At 38.2% G+C, this 22,212-nt stretch overlaps 1 protein-coding gene across 3 annotated transcripts in view; it reads right to left on the bottom strand.

Moving 5' to 3' along the window:
* Positions 1-1,610: 1,610 nt before the first annotated feature.
* The window catches only part of PKN2 (protein kinase N2), a 54,411-nt gene continuing 33,809 nt past the window's right edge, over positions 1,611-22,212 (bottom strand). For all 3 annotated transcript variants that reach the window (XM_050977205.1, XM_018912271.3, XM_018912272.3), the window contains 19 exons: positions 19,902-20,019; positions 18,165-18,310; positions 17,857-18,070; positions 14,924-15,109; positions 14,527-14,636; positions 12,503-12,646; positions 12,290-12,365; positions 11,792-11,966; positions 11,416-11,545; positions 10,836-10,972; positions 10,668-10,743; positions 10,493-10,584; positions 9,343-9,519; positions 8,688-8,750; positions 8,514-8,590; positions 7,012-7,154; positions 5,671-5,778; positions 4,083-4,163; positions 1,611-4,002 (listed from right to left, as the gene is read on the bottom strand). In XM_050977205.1, the coding sequence (XP_050833162.1) occupies positions 3,799-4,002; positions 4,083-4,163; positions 5,671-5,778; positions 7,012-7,154; positions 8,514-8,590; positions 8,688-8,750; positions 9,343-9,519; positions 10,493-10,584; positions 10,668-10,743; positions 10,836-10,972; positions 11,416-11,545; positions 11,792-11,966; positions 12,290-12,365; positions 12,503-12,646; positions 14,527-14,636; positions 14,924-15,109; positions 17,857-18,070; positions 18,165-18,310; positions 19,902-20,019 (2,457 nt within the window). In that variant the 3' untranslated portion in view covers positions 1,611-3,798. The remainder of the gene's footprint in view (positions 4,003-4,082; positions 4,164-5,670; positions 5,779-7,011; positions 7,155-8,513; positions 8,591-8,687; positions 8,751-9,342; positions 9,520-10,492; positions 10,585-10,667; positions 10,744-10,835; positions 10,973-11,415; positions 11,546-11,791; positions 11,967-12,289; positions 12,366-12,502; positions 12,647-14,526; positions 14,637-14,923; positions 15,110-17,856; positions 18,071-18,164; positions 18,311-19,901; positions 20,020-22,212) is intronic.

Below are 22,212 nucleotides of genomic sequence, written 5' to 3'. Positions count from 1 at the left end.
CTCTTCTGCCAGTAGATACTGGGAAAATGGAAACTGAACGTTTTTTTCTGTAGGTTGTACAGTCCTGTTACACCTCAGGAGCTGTTGGTTGCAGCCTTGAAGGATTCTGGTGCAGGTGTTAGGAGTACGCTCAGTCATTGGCAGGGCATGTGTTCATTGTCTGATGTATTGCCTTTGACTTTGTTGCAACATTTTCTGTTATCTGGGCATTCCTGGTCTTGGTCTGTACTATTCCGCCTGCATCCTCTGCGAGCGAAGGTGGGATGCTGTGAATGGGCTGGGCCTGACCATTAATGCATTGCTACAGCTTGGGAATGCAAAGGTGGAAATTGCTTTTACTGTGAGTGTCGTTTTCCAGCATAGATCTGTGGATTAAATCTGCTCCATGAAGGTTGAAAGTGACTGAAATATACATTGCCCATAATGCTCATCTTAAATCCTTTCAGGCATTAGGCACAAGCACTTGATATGCAACAGGTGAGTGTTTGCAGTTGAAATTGTTGCATACAGCAAAGAGTGCCTGGACAGGAATTTAAATATGTCCGTGCAAAGCTCTGAAGTGCAGCAGATGGAGGCAGGAAAGTGCAATCCTGCCGTGACCCTGCAGTTCCACAGCAGTTCCTATATCTCCCAGGGTCTGGGAGTAACTGTGCAGCACAAAGAGGCAGAACTAGGACTCTGCTTGAAGGGGCAGGTATATTCTAAGGGCCATTTACTACTGCTTGCAGTATACTAGTTAATGTGAAGCATAGCAGGAAAAAATATGGTTAAGCTCTGAATTAATTTTGAGGCAGCTCTGACCGCTGTGGTAGCTCCTGCCCTGCCTGTGTCAGCCAGCTCCAGGGGCGCGGCCCGGGAAGGCACCGCCGCCCTCAGGCCGGGGGCGGGCTCTGGGCGCGCGGCTCAGCCGGGACGGGCCTGAGGGGGCGGCTCAGCCGCGAGCTCCGGAGAAGGCAGGACAGGACCATGAAGAGTTGCATTCCCCACACACAGGTGTGTGGGGAACATCTTCAAGCCTTAATTCAACGGCAGTTCAGATCAGATCCTTGAAACGCTGGACCCAGCCCCTTCTGGATCGATTGTTTAGCCAGATATGAAGTGTCTGTCTCTGGGCAAAATGGCCGCGTACAATTCCATGTGGTTCCTAAAAGTAAAGAGTTCTGTTCTAAATGCACTCAGAAGAAAGCTTCATCCTCTAGACTGTCCAAAGAACGAGCTCGGTGAGTGGTAGGTAGGTAGGTACAGACTTGGTTTGGTTACACAGCTTGCTAAGGCATGGTGGTAGGAAAGAGACTGTAAAGAAGCTGGGAGCAGGGCTGAGCTGTCTCCCCCGTGCCCTCAGGGAAGCCTGGGAGGGACAATGCTGAGCCAAGCAGACCAGATTCCAGCTCTCCCAACTGCTCCAAGCCAGAGACTGCTCAGACGCAGTTCATAATTTTCTTAAAAAAAAAAAAAAAAAAAAAAAAAAAAAAAAAAAAAGCCTTCTGAGCTGCAACCAAGAGACTGGGTCCCCTCCTGACATTAAGATCTTTTTTGAAGGTACCTGTGGGGCAGACATGACCAGCCACTTCAAGGAACAGCAAAATCATGTTTGAGACACAATTTACAAATTACTCTATTTAGACCTTTAATTTGTGATATTAATGACTGCAAAACACTTAGAATGACATTTGTTAAAGGCACATTTCATTTAATGCATAGTGTACCATTCTAAAATATCCTAATTTCCTTACAAAGTGCTTGAGCAGCCACATACAGATAAAGTATAGCAAAATATATTTACAATCTAGGGTTTAAATCTTAATCTGCCTAAAAATATTTAAAAAACTACAGAGATAAAATTAGTGCTTTTTTCAGCTTAACTGGGTGAACATACCCTGCCCTCTAATTTTTTCTAATTTTTTTTTTTTTTAGTGATTTGCTTAGATTAAAAAAAGATTTCTGTACAAGATGTAGTTACAAAAAGGTATGTTTGAGGATACTTTCATAAGTATTAAGCACCCAGTGAGATGCTTGTGTATATATATATTTGGGAACAAAAAAGGGTGAGCTGACTGTACCTCAAAAGTATTGGTTTCAGCTAGATAGAGGAACATAATTTGTTTTTAGTCAATATAGAACCTGGAAACAAGGAATGCTGAGGAGTTGACTCACTCTTTCCAACGTGATTTGTAGCAGTGGGGAAGGTGCCTGCCCCATTCCTGTGGGGGACTGGCCTGATTTAGACCTAGTAACAATTATTTTATTTTTTTATCCCTTAAGCCTCTCCCCTGCCTAACCCTGCAGGTCTGTCCAGCATCTTGATTTTAAACCACCACCTTAGCATTGCATACTCCAGTGGTTTGCATTTCTTCTTTGAATTAATAAAATTACCAGTTTTTGATTCATTTGAGTGTGATGCTCATTGCCTCGGCCCATGAACAGCAAACTCCCGGCCAGGATGAACCTGTGAGGTTACAGTGCTGATTAGTGCTAGAGGTAAGGACCAGGTGGAAAATTTATTTTCCAAGAGTCAATGTTTGCCAACAGAACAGCAGATGCCAAAAATAGGTCTTGGTTTACAAATACACACAGTGTCTGGTCTAAATTACTTTTCAACTTTTGAGGTACAGCTTTTAGTGTTAAGGGGTTTATAAAATATACACTGTTTTTATCAAAAATATTTATACATTCTATTACAACATATTGCTTTTTACCCTCAGTAACTGCCAATCCAGGGGCTGGAGCTCAGTGGCCTGCATGGATACATTTTTTTGTTCACTTGGCCACTACGCAACTTCATGAAGTGGTACAGTTAAATTACTTGCCTGGAGGTAAGAATACATTACAACTTCCAAATATACATGTTCACAGCATGTATACATTGAAAACGCTTGCTTTTCCTAAGTGATATGATACTGTACAGCAGACAGAGGAGGATGGAGGGGGTTAGATCGGACTGGGAACTTCTCTGCCCCCTCGGGCTGTGGGAAAGGCTCGAGGTGAGTACGGAAGGGGCTGGGCCTGGGCCTTGCGGCTGCTCCGCTCTGGGGTTACACTGAGCAGCTTCCTCCTTACATTCCTCATCCCAACCAGGGCCTTAAGCCATGCTCAAGGAGCTTGAAGGCAAAACTGTTTGGCAAGTGACTTTGGTAAACTCTCCGGATTTTTCTGGGTTTTTCTTTGTAATGGAAGCACTTACACAGTTGTTATCTCAAAGGCAAGGTGTTTAACATTTTTCCTAATAAATACCATAGAAAATTTACAAAACAAGGCATATCTGTTCTCAATACCATTATTTTAAGAACACAAGATGAAGGTGTACGTAAAAATGTGTAGATTTAAAGACTGCACAATATTTAGCTGAAATCATTTGCCTTCTCTGACTAGAACCAGGTCCTGTGTGAGTGTCACTGGTATCCCAACTTACTTCAGTGTGGCTGAGTGGAGATTATCTAGCTCAAAGTCTGCTTTTCCCACGTAAGGCAGATACTTTAAAAAGCGGTATTATCTGCTGTGGAAGAGTGAGAGAAACTGTACAGATCCACGTGCGCCCATGTGCGGGAAGTTCAACACAGCCTGGGTTCACCAACTTGGCTTAGGAACGCCATAGACCTGCTTTCCAGTGCTCAGATAAAAAACAATATACAAAGAGGCCACTCTTCAAAAGAGTGTTAAAACAGTACTTAAAAGGATCTTCATGTGATTTAAAAAAACCCAGAAGTTGCAGGTGGCACAGAAAGCAATTGAAGGGTCAGTATTCTTCAGAGAGAGGCATTCTTGTGAGCCAGTCAGCTGGGGCTTCACAGTGTGTGGAAGTTAACACCAATCAGCAATGTAATCAAAATCTCTGAACATTTCCTGCTCTTCTTCTGAAAGTATCCTTGGTTCCCGAGGTGGAGTGAGGATAGGTGCTTCAGAGGTAAATTCATCATCAAAATTACTGACATCTTCTCTTCCTCTAATGGTAGGTACGAAAGGAGGCTTGACTTTCTTGGCCAGTAAAGCATGCCAATCTATTTGCTGTAAAAGAAAGGAACTGATGTTTAGTTTCCCATCTCTACTCCTCTGTGTCCTTAGAAATAATATTAGTTTGTACTCACCCTGAAAAAGTGATGCTTTTTCACATCCTCAGCATCTTTCTCTCCAGCCCCAAGACGCCGCTCTGGATTTCTTCGTAGCAGCTGATAAAACATGCAGAGTTTCAGTGGAGAAATTCAGGGGGAGGGAAAGGAAGGAGGAAAGATGAATGTTACTGTGTAAGAGCCAACACCAGTATAAGGTGGACAGTAAAAGCCATACTGCCTGACCTGTGGGCAGTCCCTTCCCCTTGAAGGAATGGACAGACAAAGCTTTTAGCAGTGCTCTTTCAGCCTGCCAGCACAGTTTCAGCAGCAACTAAGCCAGGACCAGTGCAAGAGCAGACTCATCTGTCTCCCTGCAGAGCTGTGCTGCCATGTCTTGGTACTGGAGGTGATCTGGGCCAAGTCACAGAGTGCAAAGTTCCTCTTTGCTGGTGAGGTTGCAGATTTACATTAGCCAGTGGTTCTTGCAAAGCTCAGAGAAAAGACTAATTACCCTGCTGTCTCAGTGCTCAGCTCCTTCCCAGCAGGTGATTTACCAGGAGAGGGTTCAAGCTGCTTCATACATTCAGCCAAAGGAAAGGGCTACCCCCCAGAAGTTTGATGCTCCCCCTTGTGAACTGCACTGCTGTGAGCAGCTCCTTGTTTCAGGCAGGGCCCAACAGCAGGGTGGGTTGATATTTTTTGATGGCTGCATCATGAATATTGTCTAGTATATTGTGAATGAAATTCTGTGATGGAAAGAGCATGCACCGAGCTCCAACTAGTAAACTGCCAGTACAAAGTTCCTAGTACATGTATTGTGGGTGCAGTGTAGCAGCACTGCACCCAGTGGCTTCTGGATACTGGCATGAATTTTCACAGCAAAAAAACCTTCGCCAGGTACTGCCTATTCTGCTTTCTTTCTCTAGGCAAACACTCTCTGGGACTAAGCAATTGTTTTAAATTACCGAATATTTATACTATTACTTAGATGTTATGTCACAGTAGTTTACATCAGGCATTTATGTGGAGTGGTTGATTCCAAAGGCTTTGGAACCACCTCCAATACTGCCTTTCTATCAACTGTGATAAGGTGCTAACTTAGGTTCAACTGCCTTCCTTTGATAAGCAGACACATCTCACTAAGGAATAGCACTAACAACAACCATAACCAAAATCAGCTGTTCTTTGCAAGAAGGGGACTGCAGATGCCGGGTGTACAGTGTTCCCTTCCCCAGCTGGAATGAAACCAAAAAGATTTGGAAGTCTTTGAATTAAAATACTCATGTGACAATGCTAATCTACTAAATAGGTCAATGCAGCAGTGTTTGGCTAGGAAAAGAGAGCTGAACTACTCTAGTTAGGTAAAACTAGGAAACTTAGTTAAGAGAGAAAATAGAGCCTTAAGTGTTTTACAGTTTAAAAAGAAAAACTTGCTCCTAATAACGTGGAATAGCATAGACTGTTTTCATTTAAGGTGACAGAGCATAAATGAAGCAAGTCTGAAATTTAATTGTCAAAAAAAAATACAAAGTGCAGGTTCCTAAACTATTTTGTTCCTCACAAAAGTAATTGTTGGAAACAGGACAAGAGGGAGATACTCTAATAATTATTAAAATATTCTTACCCGTCTCATTATTGAGATGGCTTCTGTAGACAGAAATCGTGGATATCTTACTTCATCATTTACAATGCTGTCAAACACCTCTTCTTCATCATCTCCAGGGAAGGGAGACTAATGAAAGCAAAAAAAACCCCTACTATAAACAGGCTTAAAATCAAAAGTGAAAACAACATAAAGTCATCTGAATATCTGGAATTAGACACCCTGAAATGAAGTCTTCCTTCCCAGAAAGAGATACATGGCTTTCCATAAGGAAGAAAGAAAAGGCAAGTTGGCATTATCCCATAATTTCTACTGAAGGACCGTGTTTTAAAAATGTGCTTTTAGTGTAGAAACACCTAAAACTGGGATCTGCTTTGAACTTGGGATGTACATGGAAATTATCTATCAGCTCTTCTTTGGGGTAGCTGCCATTCACAAATAGCATGGGCAAGACTAATTTGCTTCAGTAAAATCTTTAGCAGATTGCAGCTCAAGGGTTTTCAAACTGTTTTGAAGCGGCCTGACAGATGTAGGTGACCCTGCACAAGCTTTTTGTCCTTTTTTACCTGAAAGGAAGTGAAAGTAAGTTGAACGACCATCTTTTTTTGAAAAAGAACAAAATTATGAGTTTTTAGCATGTGTGCTATCACTGTGCCACCTGGAAGACACTGTTACAAAATAGACCAGGAGCTAGAGCAGTATATGCAATGGCAAAGAAACTTCTCAACAGTGATTTATTTATACCAGCTCATTTACATGGAACTGAGGCTTCCTATTTTACTGTGTTTGGTATAGTCTTTCATTGCTATCCAGTTTTATGTGTTAAAGTTCACTTTTGTTCAAGCTAAAAGAGTTAAAAAGTTAATTTTTTCCCCAAAAGCATTTGAAAGCAGAAGACTGATATTGCTGTGCACATCCATATTTGGTAACAGATGTGTCCTGGAAACCTAGCTCCCCCAAACTGTATGTACAGATGTACTGTGCTCTTAGAGACACTGCCATTAGTGGAATTTGATTTAAGACATAATGATGTAATTAAAAATAGAGTAAAGCAAAAATCTGTTACAGCTTGTTGGCTTCTACAATTGCTGATAATTCAAGCTCCAGACATGATGTGCCAACTTCTCCAGTGTTACAGCAGCCAATGTCGGGTGAATAGCTGCCCAGTATTTCACACTTCTTTTTCTTGATGACTCGCATTAAGATGCTCACTGTAAAGCTGGGTATGCCTATGCATGCTGTATAATGAATACTGATACTGTGGCAGGTAGGGCATATGAAATGTTAACAGGCTGGTATCTTGAGGTTTGTAACCTTTAAACATTGCTTTCTATGACTCCACTGTACCTTAGTAGAACTTACCTCACCCACCAGCATTTCATAGATAAGAACACCAAGACCCCACCAGTCTACAGCTCTTGTATAGGAGGTTTCTGTCAGCACCTCTGGAGCCAGAAATTCCGGTGTGCCACAGAACGTGCTTGTTCTGTCTCCAAATCCCATTCCTGAAAGTTACAGATAATGAAAAGCAAGCAGTATTTTCTGCCATTCCACAACCTGTTCCTCCAAGCACAACCTCCCTCCAGAGCAACTTCAACCGATACTGCAGATCCAAGGCCTGTGACCTGAAGGCTCAGGCCAATGAGGTGAAACATTCCCTCCTTCCTCCCCATGCCTTTGTTTCACATGTGCTTCTGTTCAAATTCTATCCTTCACTATATGCAATGAGCCAGATTAAGGTTCCAGTTACACCTCTGTTACCCAGTTATCTTTGTTTGGAAAGGTACAATCTTATGCTCCATTTCTACCAGTTAGCAAAAGAAAACGCAGTACACACTAGTTTAGCCAAATGTGCCCCTCTGGATGCTTCTGTAGTGCAAATTACATATAGCAGAGTAAAACATGGAGTGCACTGAAAGAATGTGGAGCAAAATAAGCCCTGTGGATTTGCCAGAGGGGACATCAGCACCACCAGGCCTGATGTGACAAGACAAGGGGAGCTGCTGCAGAAAACTTAAAAAAACCCACTAACTGTAACAGCCAATAAAGGAAAGAACTTTCCTTCTCGTTTTGTCATTTACAGAACTTATTTGTAGCTACAGTCACAGGACTTGCCCTGGCACTCATGTTTGAAAACCTATTGAATTTACCAAATTCCCTTTTAGGCTACCTTAAAGAAAAAGATATGGAAGATAGGCTAGAGAAACTGAAAAAGGATCTTGGCCCACATAATGGATTTTGAGAAAAACACTGCAATAACTACCTCTATTTGGTATTTGCCAGTAGTGAGATGCTTGAAAGTAACTTTCTAGGCTTCCCTTTTTGGACAATCTCTCCATTTTAGCTGTAGTATACTTTGCACATAATTTTCCTAAGAATCACATTTCCACATACTCAGAGTTGCAACTGTTTCTGAGCTAAAAAAATAGATAATCTATTTGTAAAAAAGCAACAACTCAGGATGGATTATAATGGCACTTGATTTTGTTGTGCAGTGTCAAGATGTTTAGAATGAGGAAACCACCTAATGCTTTTCCTACTCATAAAATGTGCAGTGTGCCTTGTTAACAAGCAGAGATGTGATGAAGTAAGAGTCAGAATAGGTGATGCTCACTGACAATAAATAAATAAAAAGAACAGGGCAATGCTCACGTGCTCCTGATATTTTCCTACTAAGGAACTTCCTCTTATGTTCACATTTGTACAATCAGGGGTGTATTTTTTTTCCTTCAAATGACACATGATAAATAGGGTCTATGTGTGCTTAGACCCTATGCACATCTCTCAGTCCAACACTCTCAAGGAACAGTCAAGAGTAGGACAGACTATTTCTTACTCTAGAAAGAAAATTTAAGGGCCATTACCTTCTTTGCAAAGACCAAAGTCAGCAATTTTCACAAAGCCTTCTGTGTCCAGCAATAAGTTATCCAACTTCAAATCTCTAAATGAACATTTGAGAACAAAATTGCATCACTTGATGTGTTTCTTTAGCACTACTCAGAACAGCTGAAATTCATCTGCTGGAAATGACTACTTACCTGTACACTATTTTGTGCTCATGTAAATACTGAAGTCCAAGAACCACACACGCAGCATAAAATCTGTCGAAAAAGTTAAAGTTAAAATTTCAGTGGAATTTTGTCTTGCTTTTCAGAATGTGAAGTCCATTATTATTGATTTTTTTTATGAGCCATCCTTTGAAGATTACCAATTGCTTTTTTGGGTACAGATTAGTTTTATACAAGGCCAGAGTTTTAAAGCCAGATGGCAAAAACACTTAAACTTGGAGCTTTCAAACTGTGGCATGTTTGCTTGGGCTGGACGATAAATTTTCTGTAGTAGTCACTGCTATAGCATTGAAGGTTTTCTAAATCAGCTTATTCTTTCCCTTTTTAGCTTTGTCTATTTAAACTCTTCATTCAGCTTTTTTATCTAATCCTAAAAAAAAGTATTATAAAAATTAAGTACTTGTATATAGATTTTCAGTGGAGAATTCAGTGTAGATTCAGGCACATTAAACCTGCATGTCATCTTCTAACAACAAAATCAGTTAGAATCTCCAACCCTTTTAAAAACTTAAGCAGTGTTTACTGAAGTGGCATAATGTGGTGGCATGTGGTGATAAAGCCCTTAGTTCTTATCCACTGAGCAAAGCGCCCGTCCCTTAATGCCACAGGAGGGGAGGATACTCACACTGCTCTGGGCTCAGAGAAGACATCAGTGTGAATGTGCATCATCAGGTCCCCACCAGCAGCATATTCCATTACAAAGCACACGTGATCTTTGGTTTGGAAACAAGCAAAAAGGTTCACCAAGAAGGGATGTCTTACACTATTCACAGTTTCAAATATTCGCTTTTCACACATCAAGCTGCAAACAAAATCAGGAACAACATAAAGCTCAGTGCTGAACAACAGTTTTTCAATCATTCTCAGAAATTACTGGTATTTTATACTTTATGTTTTTTGCTCTATTCCTCAGGATAAGATAAGAACTTTTTTTTTTGTTCAAGAGAGAGATTTTAGTAACAGGATTTCATGAATTTACATTTAGCTTTTGCAAATGAAAAGAGAAAACCTAGCAGTCCATGAAAATTGTGTCAACAGTTTTCCTTCCAAATACTTGGATTGCATTAACTATGCACTGCTATCATATGACATTCATTTCAATCAATTTTAATTTTAATTATTTACAAGACGTAAAGTGGAAATCCAGTGACAGTATTACAGATATCTATCTATAGTAATTCCTGGTTATTTCACCTTAAACCAATTATTTAAGTTGTAGGTTATTGTTAATACAGCTATCTTTCTTCCTGTAAATGAATACAGTCACTCTTGAGCAACTGTAAAAACACCTTCTTGCACTAAAACCAAACAATTTTGTAATGGCTCTTTCACGTCCAAGCAAATAAAACCCAAAAAACCAGAACCTGAGTTTTGGGTCAAAAAGATTGAAAAACACCCAACAGTGGAGTATACAAAGAGAAATATGATGGACAGAACATGACAGTATGTTACAGGTTCAGAAATAGCAACACGAGTTCTGCCAGTAAAGCACACAGTCACTGTTATCCCCTAATGTGATGGAAGTAATTAGAATGAATACTTCAAGAGAACCTGAAAATCAGGATCAGCCTTAAGTCAGAGCTGTAGTTCAGGCAAAAGAAGGGCACTAAAACAAACCAGGGGTTACTCTGCCCCAGAACAAGAATACACATCCACAGCAGCCAGCTACGCAGGAAGATGACAACTGACTTCGCTCTTCCACTCAATTCAACAGCTCCTTGGCAGAGCACACAACTGGTTTATGGAATCCACATGGTTATATTGTACAAACTGACCTGTCCACTTCATCACGAGCCACAATATCTCCTTTCTTTAAGGCTTTAATAGCAAACATCTCGTTTGTGTTTTTGTATTCTGCCAACAGCACCTAAAAACAGAGGAGATAAATTCAAGAGCTGTATCTACTTTTTGATAAAGCCTTGATACTTGAAGCAGGCCTTTGACATTTACCTTTCCAAAATGTCCTCTGCCCAGTACAGCGCAGCATCTGAAATCCTTCAGACTGAACTGGAATCTTTGTTGTGATCTGTGTAAATAAAAATTAGTCACAAAGTTTCTAGTTTGTTAGCTTTAAGCAATATTATTCAGATCAAAGCAGGAAAACCACTGCTTTTTTACCTTCTATCTTCAGGCTCTCTGGTGTTGGTGTATTTCATGTCTGAATGGGGAACATCAGACTCACAGATTATTTCAGGCTGGAGTTTTGGAACAATACTATTTCTGCCATTTTCAAAATCGAAAGTTGTTACTTCATCCTGTGAAGAACAAGAAACCTGAAAATTTAAAACTGATTGTGAAGGCAAATGAATGCCGAAATTTTACTACAAGCGTGTGAAGTTCTTAATACACCCACTGCGTAGGCTAAAATGGCAAATTTCCACATGATACAGGTAAGTAAAATTTTAGCAGACTGATGAAATCCTACTCTTCAGTCATTCTGCTCTTTCTTAATAAAACCATTTTATCCTGAATACTCTAATACGTTTGGAGCTCTGGCTTTTTTCTGTGGTAGAACTAAACACACCAACCACAGAAACAGTCTGCCACGATGAGCAATCAGAGCATTCTACTGACACAATTCTGTGTGTGGAAGTTAACGGAGCATGTGCTGATTTATAAAGGCAGAAATCCATCACAAAGATGCCAATATTACAACCAAGTAAAACTGTATAACCCAAGATTCTTAGAAAATACTTGCCTGAGAAGGCACATCAGGAGCCTTTATCTCAGAGGAAGATTCACATATTTCCACAAGGGAAGATGCACGGGGTGGAGCAGGTGGAGGCTCAGGCTCAAGTTCAAAGTCCAATTTGGCTACAGGAGAGTCACTGACAAGAAAATAAATAACTCCTCAGTGTATATCAAAGACTATTTTAATACTTGCAGATTTCTCCTAAACTAAACCTTGTGTGTCTGGATCGAGCTACAGAATAGTTTTCCACAACTGAAAAATGGAAAAGTGTGCAGCCTTGCAGGATAACCAGACTCTGCACACATTCTGTACACGAGGGCAGAAGCCTCTCAGTGCTCCCTCCTGCACTCAGGGGTACTGCAAAGCTGCAGAGGTGACCTACCCGGCTGGCAGGGTCAGTTCAGCGAGTTGGGCATCCACCACTTGCCCTGTGGCAGGCACTGCTGCTTGGGGGCTGAAGGTGCCAGAATGATTCACTGTAGGAATAGCTCTTCTTACCAGCCTTCCCCAAGTGGCAATATTAATATTCATCTGAGGAGCTCGGAGAAATGTTTTGCCTATAGATATTGTGAAAAAAGAAAACAGAGTTAAAGTAATTTCCTTACTCATTATCAAAACCAATAATTTAAAAATCCCATATTAATTAATTTATAGTTTATGAAAAACAAACTAAATTTGTAATTTTCCTTAGCAATTTCTAATTATTTACAATTAAATGCTAATGCATAATAAAGAATTCTAATACAAAAAATTTCTAAATGCAATGTCAAATCCTTCATTATCAACAGTATTATTTGCAGGCAAACATTAGACCTCTATATAAAAAATTTCACAGATCTATACAATTTTTAAGCTTTACATGTTTATATTAAAGAATCACCTTGCTGTTTCGAAAAAATTTTCTTCTGCCTCTGGAGTTTTGGTCTTCTTTCAATAACCGGATTAAAAAACGTAACCTGCAGTTCAAATAATGTGTGTTATAGTTCAAGTTTAGAACAAAATGCATTCTTAAAAGTTCAAGGAAAACTTGTTAAACTATTCTGCCATGTAATACTTTCAAGTATGTTCAAGTGCTTCAAAGAAACATTCTTACCTCTGCAAACAGAGTGCCCTGGGGTTCGAGATAGAGACACATGCCATGCCGTTGGTTATCCAGGAAATCTTCCAACCTCAGAAACTTTACTGCACACAAAGATCTCCAGTCACGCCAATAAACTGAGATTTCTAATTCACGTGACTATGACAGGAAACACAGACACAGGAAATCACTTATTAGTAATTGTTCTGCAACAGTTACCACAGTACAACTGTAAGATCGAGGAACTCAAGGATCAAGATACAGAGCTGTTATTTTAAAAGGCCACCAGGGCTAACCAGTCAGACTGAAGCTCTGATGATCAGAGCATTTCACTTCAGTTCAGATGAGATCTCCAGTGTACAAATAAAAGCACAAGTGTAAAATTTTTCCTGAGAGTAGATAGAAGCAGAGAGCCACAGTCACCAGACTTTTTGGGTCAGTCTAGCAACACTGCTTGTTCAAGATGTTTTAGCCCAACCTCTGACAACAAAGCTTAATTTGTGCTTAGAAACCTCAATTTTGGTAATTTCTGTATTTTTTACAAGTATCAATTTCATTTCATGCCTGCAAACATTGCAGTACCTGCATACACATGATGATGTAAAACCATATAGACTATCTCAGAAATGCTTACACCTTTTGTAACAAGGTTGTAAAGAGGGGCCAAAAACTTTAAACTACCAGGAACTACTGCTCTATCTTGCTGATGTGATTTATGTATTCTTAGAGTGTCTTATATGTGTGTTACAAAAACCTGCCCCAGAAGTGAAGAATCCTGCAAATCATGTGAATCCTGCAATGTAACAGCACCATCGTATGTTACTACTTCAATTCCATCACAATACATTATTTTACTGATAGGTTTTAAAAGTAGTAAAAGTCAAGAAGCACCAGATGAACAGGGCTTGGATTGTGCATTTCAAGCACAGAAGGATTCACAGAATTTTGTGAGTTGGAAGGGACCTGCATGGATCATCAAGTCCAGCTCTTAAGTGAATGACCCATATGGGGATTGAACCCACACCTTGGTGTCACTGGCACCATGCTCTGACCTTCTGAGCCTGCCTCAGGATATGCGGCAAGGAACAGCAGAAGCAAAGTACTTTTCTGGCACCAAAACCTGGGTTCTTAAATAGAGCCCACAACACATGAGGCTGGCAGGAGCAGCTACTACACTGAGTAGTTCAAGTCTTAATCTGAAAATAATTGAGGCTTCAGGGCTCCACAGCTGCTTGTTTTTTTTTTCTGCACTATTCCTGACCGTAACTTAAATTTCTCTACCTGCAAGTCTAAAACTGCTTCCTTCCTAGATGGAGGGAATCTGGACTGGGGCTTGGCGGGGAAAAAAAGCAAAAAACAGGAAAGTGGCTGTTATTTTTTCCTCATGTGAGAAGCATGTATTGGAGTAAGCATGTACTGAAGATAACACTTAAGCTCCTAAAATATAGTTTAATTTTCAGGAAAAAAATAAACCTTGTACCTTAAAATACTAGGACTATCAGGTATCTAAAAAAAATACTTGATTAAATCTATATAACATAAATTCTACTTCAAAAGTAGCAACTCAATACTTGTGCCCTCTAAGTAACATTTAAAGTTATAAGAAAGAACTATCAATGAATTTATAATCCCTGAAGAACTGACCAGCTTTACATGAGAACACTTCTGTATAAACACTAAAAATTCTGATGTGGTTTTACCAAAACATCCAAACTGATCTGATATCACACTTTACTGATAAATAATTAAAAGCTGATGATCCAAATAAAAAGGTAAGCACCATCTCTCCCATCTCTGAAAACCCACTGAGGGTTAGATCTTGGCAAAAATATTACATCAGTTTGTAAGTCAGAAAAGATAAGATTTCTAGAATGCTGGCCTAGCACAACAGCCTAAGTCCAGGGAGCTCTTTCTAGTAAAGATGGGAATGCTGCACTTATGGAATTTGAATAAAATGACAGCAACAGGGGAAAAAAAGCAATATGAAATGAATACAAGAATCAAGTACAGCTGTCAGTGACATCAGGCCACATTTTTACCCTGTCTAGTTCCAGTGTAAATTTCTGATCCCATGACTGATTGGAAATCGGTTTCCAGCTAGTTTGACCAACCACGGTGTTATCCAGCTTCAGTACAGCACAGACTTCATCTGTAAGTAAAGTACACAAACTCAGCTTAAATCTTTAAGAGGATTTTCCACAAACAAAAAAAATCTCCAGTAAATTTCCCTTAGAAATGTAATCTTATATTTAATTGGTTCTTACGGGCATAATAGTGTGGTTGTGTTTTTGCTTTTGTTAACAGCTTATTAAGTAAAGACATATTTAAAGTTTAAAGCTTTGAATCAATTTAATATTTTAAATTACAGAACATATCATGCCCATGAAAATTTAAATAAAAGATAATGCATAAAAATAAGAGAAGGGTATACTGAACTGGACAAGTCATCAGTTTTCAGAAGGTTTCTACCACTCCCACTTTTACTTTTACTGGGTCTGCTTATGAAAGATGATCTGGCTTCATTTGGACTCCAACCAGGTAATGTAATCGATGTGGCTTTTGATCGACCAGGGACATTCTCCAATATATCCTGGCAGCCCATGAGCCTCACTTCCAGGGTACCTAGAAGAAGATGGACAACGATTTATGAAAGTTTTCTGCTCTTAATTAAAACAAGCGAAAGACTAATGACTGATTGATGGCAATAGCTCACATTCTGACTCCCACAGGGTATAACAGAGAGATCAGATGAAATCAAAAGACAAATCCAAGACACACATATATATTGAAAATAAAAGCATTAAAAGTCAACTATGTGGGACTCAACCTTCTAGAAAAGAGCAACAGTTCACCAAGATAACACAAAATAAGTTTTTGTTGTGTTTCAGAAGTCTTTTTGTTTACTTCACTTGGGAACCTAACTGAGTTGGGTTTGAATTGTAAACAATGTCATTTTTTAAGACTGACAAATTTCAAGTTTCTTATTAAAGCAATGAATCTTGCAGATGGAGCAATTACAATTTTTAATGAGTTTTATATAACTAGTTAATACTGGATAAAATTAACAAACTATTGAGACTATGGATTTGTGTAAGAAATCACACACTAGAAATCACATCTGTCTGGTGCATGCTGAAGTCAAATTTGTGTCAGTTATTTAAAATCATTAAATTGTTCCAACTTGACTGAATTTGGATTTATAAAAGCTGAGACAAGAAGCTACTCTTCCAAATCTTCTGCATCTTTAACCAAATGAGGTATAAAGGCTGCTGTTCAAATTGAAGAGTTTCCTCCAGCAGCACAAAAACATCTGAACACCACAGATGGTTACAAGAATGGTAGGCTGGCTTCATCCTGTACAAGATAACATCTATGAAACTGTGACACCACTGACTGACAAGATCAACTACTACTAGAAGTGGTGAAATTAGCCAGTTCATAATCAGTGTCAGTTAGAAAAGCAGCTTGGAAATGCAGTCTTCTTTTGATAGTAAATGTACTTAACCATGACACTTAAAAAGTACTCTTTTATAACAGAAACTTAAGTCAGACTTAACCTAAAAATGATCTGGCAACATCATAGCCCACAGAACAGACAGCAAGAAACCAGTCTAAGAAGAAATCCCAACCTGTAGGAAGCTAACAGCCGTAAGTGACAGCTAAGCATTAGGCTATGAAGACAAAGAGATGCTATTGGCTTCCGAAACAGGTTAAAAGGTAAAAGAATACTTCATTCCCAAACTCTGTTTAGAAAAAAAAAAGATATTAATAAGCAGAAAAGCTATACTCTTGTATAAGGAATGGATGCAAATCAGGAAGTCATGCTGATGCACTTTAAGATGTATGACAGTAGCATTGCCCTATTTCTCACAAAGCATTAGAGGCAAAACACAGAGACGCTGTTCATTTAAATCCAGCTCAATACAAAAGCCCTTTGTGTAGGCAATATGAAAGTGAAACTATGAAGAACTTCACAAGAATGTAGCTTTGTCAATTTCTATTAAAAATTTTTCATATGTATCAGTAAATCATGTTTAAAGAGAAATTATAGTCACTATAAGGTATCTGACTCTTCATTATGTGTTACAGGAAACAGAAAAAAAACCCAAGTTGTTTTAAACCCAAGGCATGATACTTCCTGCCAACAGTCACTGATCATTTGAGTTTTCATTTGATGAAAAAAGTTCTTCTTACCACACAACTTTACAAGGACTCTTGGCTGAGGTCCTGATAAACCACAATGCAAGAGAAATAGACTTGCTCCATATTATTATTATTATTATTATTATTATCATTATCATTATTATTATTATTGCTTAGCAGAAAGGTTCCTCTTTTTGTTTCAAAATATAACCCCACAGTACTTAAAAATTAAATTCTGTTTCATTTCTACAGGTATATCCTGAGTAACATTTGAATTACAGGTGGTTTTTTCTCTTATAAACTTACTCTTAATAATAGGTTTAATAGTTACATGCAAAATGTGTTAGGAAACAAAACATAAAATCAAACCTATCTGTTCTAGGAATTCTAGACCACTGACTAAATAAATTTAGAACAGCAACATACCCCCAGGTAGTCAGAAGCATGTTTTTCTTTAAGAACACTGTGAGGCAAATGTTCAAGGCTTTGTTAAAGTATCATTCATCTGTTCAAACCTTACTTTCAATGAAGGAAAATTCCAGGTGAACCCAAACTATGAGATGCTCCTAAGTCACATTTATATATAAATGTGGTTCCTCACAGTAGGCTAGATCTCTTTAAAAAAATCACCCCAGTCTTATTTGCAAGGAAATCAGTTGACACCAACAAACAAGTGTCTCCCATGGTTTCATGTATGTTTGTTAGGACCTCTTTGGATTACAAACATAATGCGTGATTTGGTAGTATAAATCGCACCTCCCAGAAATCCTGTGAGAAAATAGGAACTGGGAGAAAAGCTGGGTGCCTATCTCCAGCTCTGCCACGTATTTATGATATGATATGGGCAAATTGCTGAACCCTTCTGCAACTTAGTTTCCCTATCTGTAAAATGGGTATAATGATACTTATACACCTCGATGATAAGTTCATGATAATCTCAAGATGACAGGCATTTGGTAAATGCTAGCAATATCATTCCATAGGGAGCTATTTAATGCCAGAGCATCACATTTTCAATAACATTATAAAAAGGTAAACAAATAAATCAAAGAAACTTATCTGCATTTTTTGCAGTATATAGACACTTGGAAACTCTAAATGCCTTTGTCTAGGAAAAGAACAACAATTACATATGTCCAGTAAGAAATATAGTTGGCATTAAAGTTTTGTTTTAAATCATTAATTAAGATCAAAAATGAAAACCAAAAAAGCTCTTTAAATCATACCTGTTAAAGCTGCTGGTTTGGACAGTGTACTGTACTGGTTTTGAGTAGATATTACACTCTGACGAGGACTTAACGTGGGTGAGGAGACTAATGAAAGCTCTTCTATAATAATACTGCTTTTGGGATGGTTTTTAGGAAGTTCATTCAATCTCTGTTCCAGTGAATACTTCAAGAGGTCCAGCTTCTGGCTTGATTCATTAAATCTTGCTTGCGCCTTTTTAAAACAAAAAGAATTTGAAATAGTTCAATTTTTTTTTTCCTTAAAGAACCTTTAAAACAAAGTATCAGAAATTGTAATGACAAATTACTTCTGAAAGTGCCTTTCTGTCGGTAACTTTCCCAGATCCAAGTAATTTCATCACATTTTTTGCACCTTCTGCTACAGCGTACTCTATCCTAAAATGATGCCGTAATTCTTCCATTCGGAGTTCAAGAGGGCTTATCACAGGTTTTGCTGCAAAGAGATATAAACAAACAACCTTCATTGAAGATAACAACCAGGTTTAATTTCTTTAGTATCAACCCCTCCTCCATATAAACAGAGGGGAGAAGAAAAAGGAAAAAATCAGGAGAGATGTGTATTTGGTAGTCCAAAGAGAAACTTGAAGTATGTAATAAAAGTAAAAAGTGATATTTTAAGCATCTACATTTAAATGAAGAAATAATTGATCAGGGCCTCAATTCAATAAACAGCTCTACTTTCTGAAAAGCTATAATTGCTAGATGTGAAAAAAAAGAAAATGTCTTCAGGGGAGTTAAGGGACAAAACTGAAATATCCCAAATATTCAACTGGCAAGGAAGTTTTGGAACTTCAACACTTCTGAGCTACACCATGAGCATTTATCTTTTAAACTGCTCTGTAGCCAAGTAGTTTCCTGATCAGTTTCTGATAATCCCCCTGGTTCACTCAAAATCCCATGGAATCTGGCTTCTGCCACCACAGAGAAATGTGAGAGATTCCATACACTGCCTTTGCTAAATGGCCTGGGTTAACCATTCTAATGTCCACATCTTAGAGTGCTTATCCTACATCCTAACCAGAACACTTCCTGAATATATTCCTTTCTGTTTAATGCACTAAGAGTAGTAGGAACACAAAAAGGCATTGGAAAGCCCTTTCTAGCATGAATTTCTTTTCCTTTTAAGCAAATTATAAACATAATACATGTACTAAAATGGGGTGTTAAAAAGTGGTGTGGAAAAACAAACACAGAAACCAAACACCTAACACACCACAAAATAAAACATGAACACACATTCTTCATTACCTAGGATATATACAGGCCCTGACTACAAGCATTGTCATACAAGGTCAATATTCAGAAATGCACACAAATATAGTTCAAGATTTAGAGATATACCCATATGCCTGTAAGTTTCTAGTACACTCATGCTATTAGAGCTCAAGAGTAATTTATTATTATTATTATTATTTGAAGATTTTCAATGAAATGCAAGTTTAAAAATACTTCTGAAATGCAGCATGAGTATTTCAAGCCAGGTCATTTTAATAACACTTTTTTTTGTTGCTTTAAAGGTAATTATTTAGCACTCAATCTAGCCTAAACACGATAAAATCAGGAAAACTTCTCCTCCATCTGTCCTACCACTAGAAATAATAAGGTCAGTCTATTAAAGTATGTATGACAAGCAGGCTTTGTACTGGCATCAGATTTTTTTTAGCATCATAATATAAAGATTATATGCCATAAAAAAAATTCACTAATTATTAAGACAAAAGAAAGTATGCATGAAGTGAGAAGGTAGATCACAAAGCAAAAATGGACAGCATAAAGTATAGAAAGGATGATAAAGAGAGATGGTATTTCTCTTCATAACGATGAAGGTATTTTCCTTCACATTCCTTCAGATGTTTTTGGCACTCCAAGACACAAAGTTTTGCCTAGCATCTGATTATTTTTGGTTCATGCAAGCTGTATCAAATATTCCTAATAGAAATTTATGGTAAGTCTCTGTGCATATGGGTATATATCTATATGACATTCTGACATTAATGATTCATATTTCCTTTCTACACCATCACCATTATCAAAAGCCAATTCATTGGTCTGGACTGCCTGAAGAATCTGCATCCTTATAACTTCTATTTTTGTCTTGCTGTCCTGAAGCATCTGCTGAGCTGTGGCAAGAAGTTTTCGATCCTATTAAAACAAACAGACAAGTTGAAATCAGAAACTTCTTCATGGAACAAGACACACTGAAAGTTTCATAGAAACAAGAGCTAAATCTACGCATTTCATTTAGTAAAGCATTAGGCAAATTAACCACATTAAGATATTGGTGAAAATTAAGTTAGGACAGAGGCATTGGTTGATTAAAGACTGTAAGCCACTCCCAAGGAAACTGTATGTGTTTCAAGGTGAGTGAAGGAGGCATGATCTAGAAACATTACATGTGTAAATATTTTGTAATCTGATACTAAAGAAAGGAGAAGATATTAAGTGCAAAATACCTCCAAAACTATGTAGAATGTCTCCAATTTACTTTGAGTATGGTAAAAACTCTTGTAATAGACAAACTTGCTAGACTAAGCTCATATAAAAGTAATTGTACTATTTAACTTGAGTTGATTTTCAATACTGAAATTAGACATATGATGTTGCTTACACAGCACAATAAGTCTGCAGAACATTTTGCTGAACAAATGAAAGCTGAACATTTTTTGCATTAATAAATACATAACAAACAAGGGCTACTTCATTAGCTATTTCATCAGCAATCTAAGTACAGTACAGCACTTTTAAATCTAAATAAACTAAGATAACCAAGCTTCATCTTCAAAAGCAGTATCACAAGAAGCTGTTTAGAAGAGAACATTCCTAAAGATGAACTTTTATAAACTTCCATGGCTGCCATGTGGCTCTGTCTCTGCATTCTGGCAATTACCAGACAGCTTAAAGGTGATCTGACTTGCAGTATGAACAACAACAAAAACAAGGTATAAGAAAATTTAAGGAAATTTAATGCAGTTTATTTGTCCTGTCCATGAAGTACCGATCAATCACAGTAATTAACAGCAGTCAGGGCAGATGTGTACCACCCTTACAACCCAAAGGGTATTTTGGTTAGCTCATTTTGTAGCCACTCTATAACCTCATTAATAAGTTACAAACAATGTCCATGGGAAAGTAATTGTATTTTTAATTTTATAATGAAGCTATCAACTACTTAAGAAGTTAAAGAAATTTAATTCTTCCCTTGCCATAACCAAGAGAAAGAACTGCAGTAAAGCTCAGATCCCAGAGCTGGAAATACTGGCACATGAAGCATACTGTAAGAAAGATCTGTATGCTGAGAAACTGACCTTCACAGAGCTCCTCTATGACCTCACACCCTGACTTACTACTCACTCAGATATTTTAATGCTGCCCTTTGTTCTGCAGGGTAGATATACCGAGATCTACACATAAAAAGACTTTGGTTTTGTGCAAAGAAATTGTGCCCCCTCTGCATACCATAGTTTCACAACTCTCGAATTAAAGTTTTAGTATTAATCAACATTACAGGGAGATACTACAGATTTCATATTTTAAGATTCCATGTTACTTATCCAATTAATGAATACACTGAGTTTCCTAAATCAGTACTTTCTTGAATACAGATGTGAAATTTTGGAATAATCACTGACTCCAGCAGAGTACAGGATTTAAGTAACAGATTACAAGTCACTTCAAAATCCTGTATTAAACCTTATCCATGCATCATTCTGATGTATAAATATGCTGGAAGTGTTCCTTTTTCTGTATCTTCACTTTTATCTTATTTTTGATCTTGCTGCTCTTGATTATCCCTCACAGTCTCTTAGTGGAATGGATTTGCTTGCTCAGGAGCAGCATTAGCCCTTCACTTGTGTCGAGTGGAGGCAATCCAGTGTTACAGAGATATCCTTAGGTTTTAAAGAGACAGAAGATCACATCTTCCGAATCAAAATGTATGTGTAATGCTCAGCAGCTCTCTTAGCGTTGGAGGCTGAATACAAAGTATTTCAATGCATCTTCTGAGTAGAGAAGAACTGACAGTGCCTGTAAAACTGATCCGCAAAGCTGTCATGGGATCTCAGAGAACCTACGCACATCCAAGGAAAGGTGATCGTTATCTCAGAAACGTTCAAGTCCAAAGAGGTTGAGCTGAATGTTACTGAAGCAAGTAAAGTACAAAGGGAAAAGCTTCCTATGAGATGATGGGTTTATTAACACACTGCTTTTTCAGTTTCAGAAAACAGATTATAACCTCCCTCCATTAAATTTAGGTCTCAAAATAATACAACAGATTTGAAATCATATAGTACACTTGAAGAAAGGTCACAAATGAGTTTAATATGTTTAAAGATGGTC

The sequence above is a fragment of the Serinus canaria genome, chromosome 8 (assembly GCF_022539315.1).
Source record: "Serinus canaria isolate serCan28SL12 chromosome 8, serCan2020, whole genome shotgun sequence".
Taxonomy (NCBI): Eukaryota; Metazoa; Chordata; class Aves; order Passeriformes; family Fringillidae; genus Serinus; species Serinus canaria.
The sequence above is the reverse complement of the archived record's forward strand: the minus strand, read 5'-3'. Positions and strand labels throughout refer to the sequence as shown.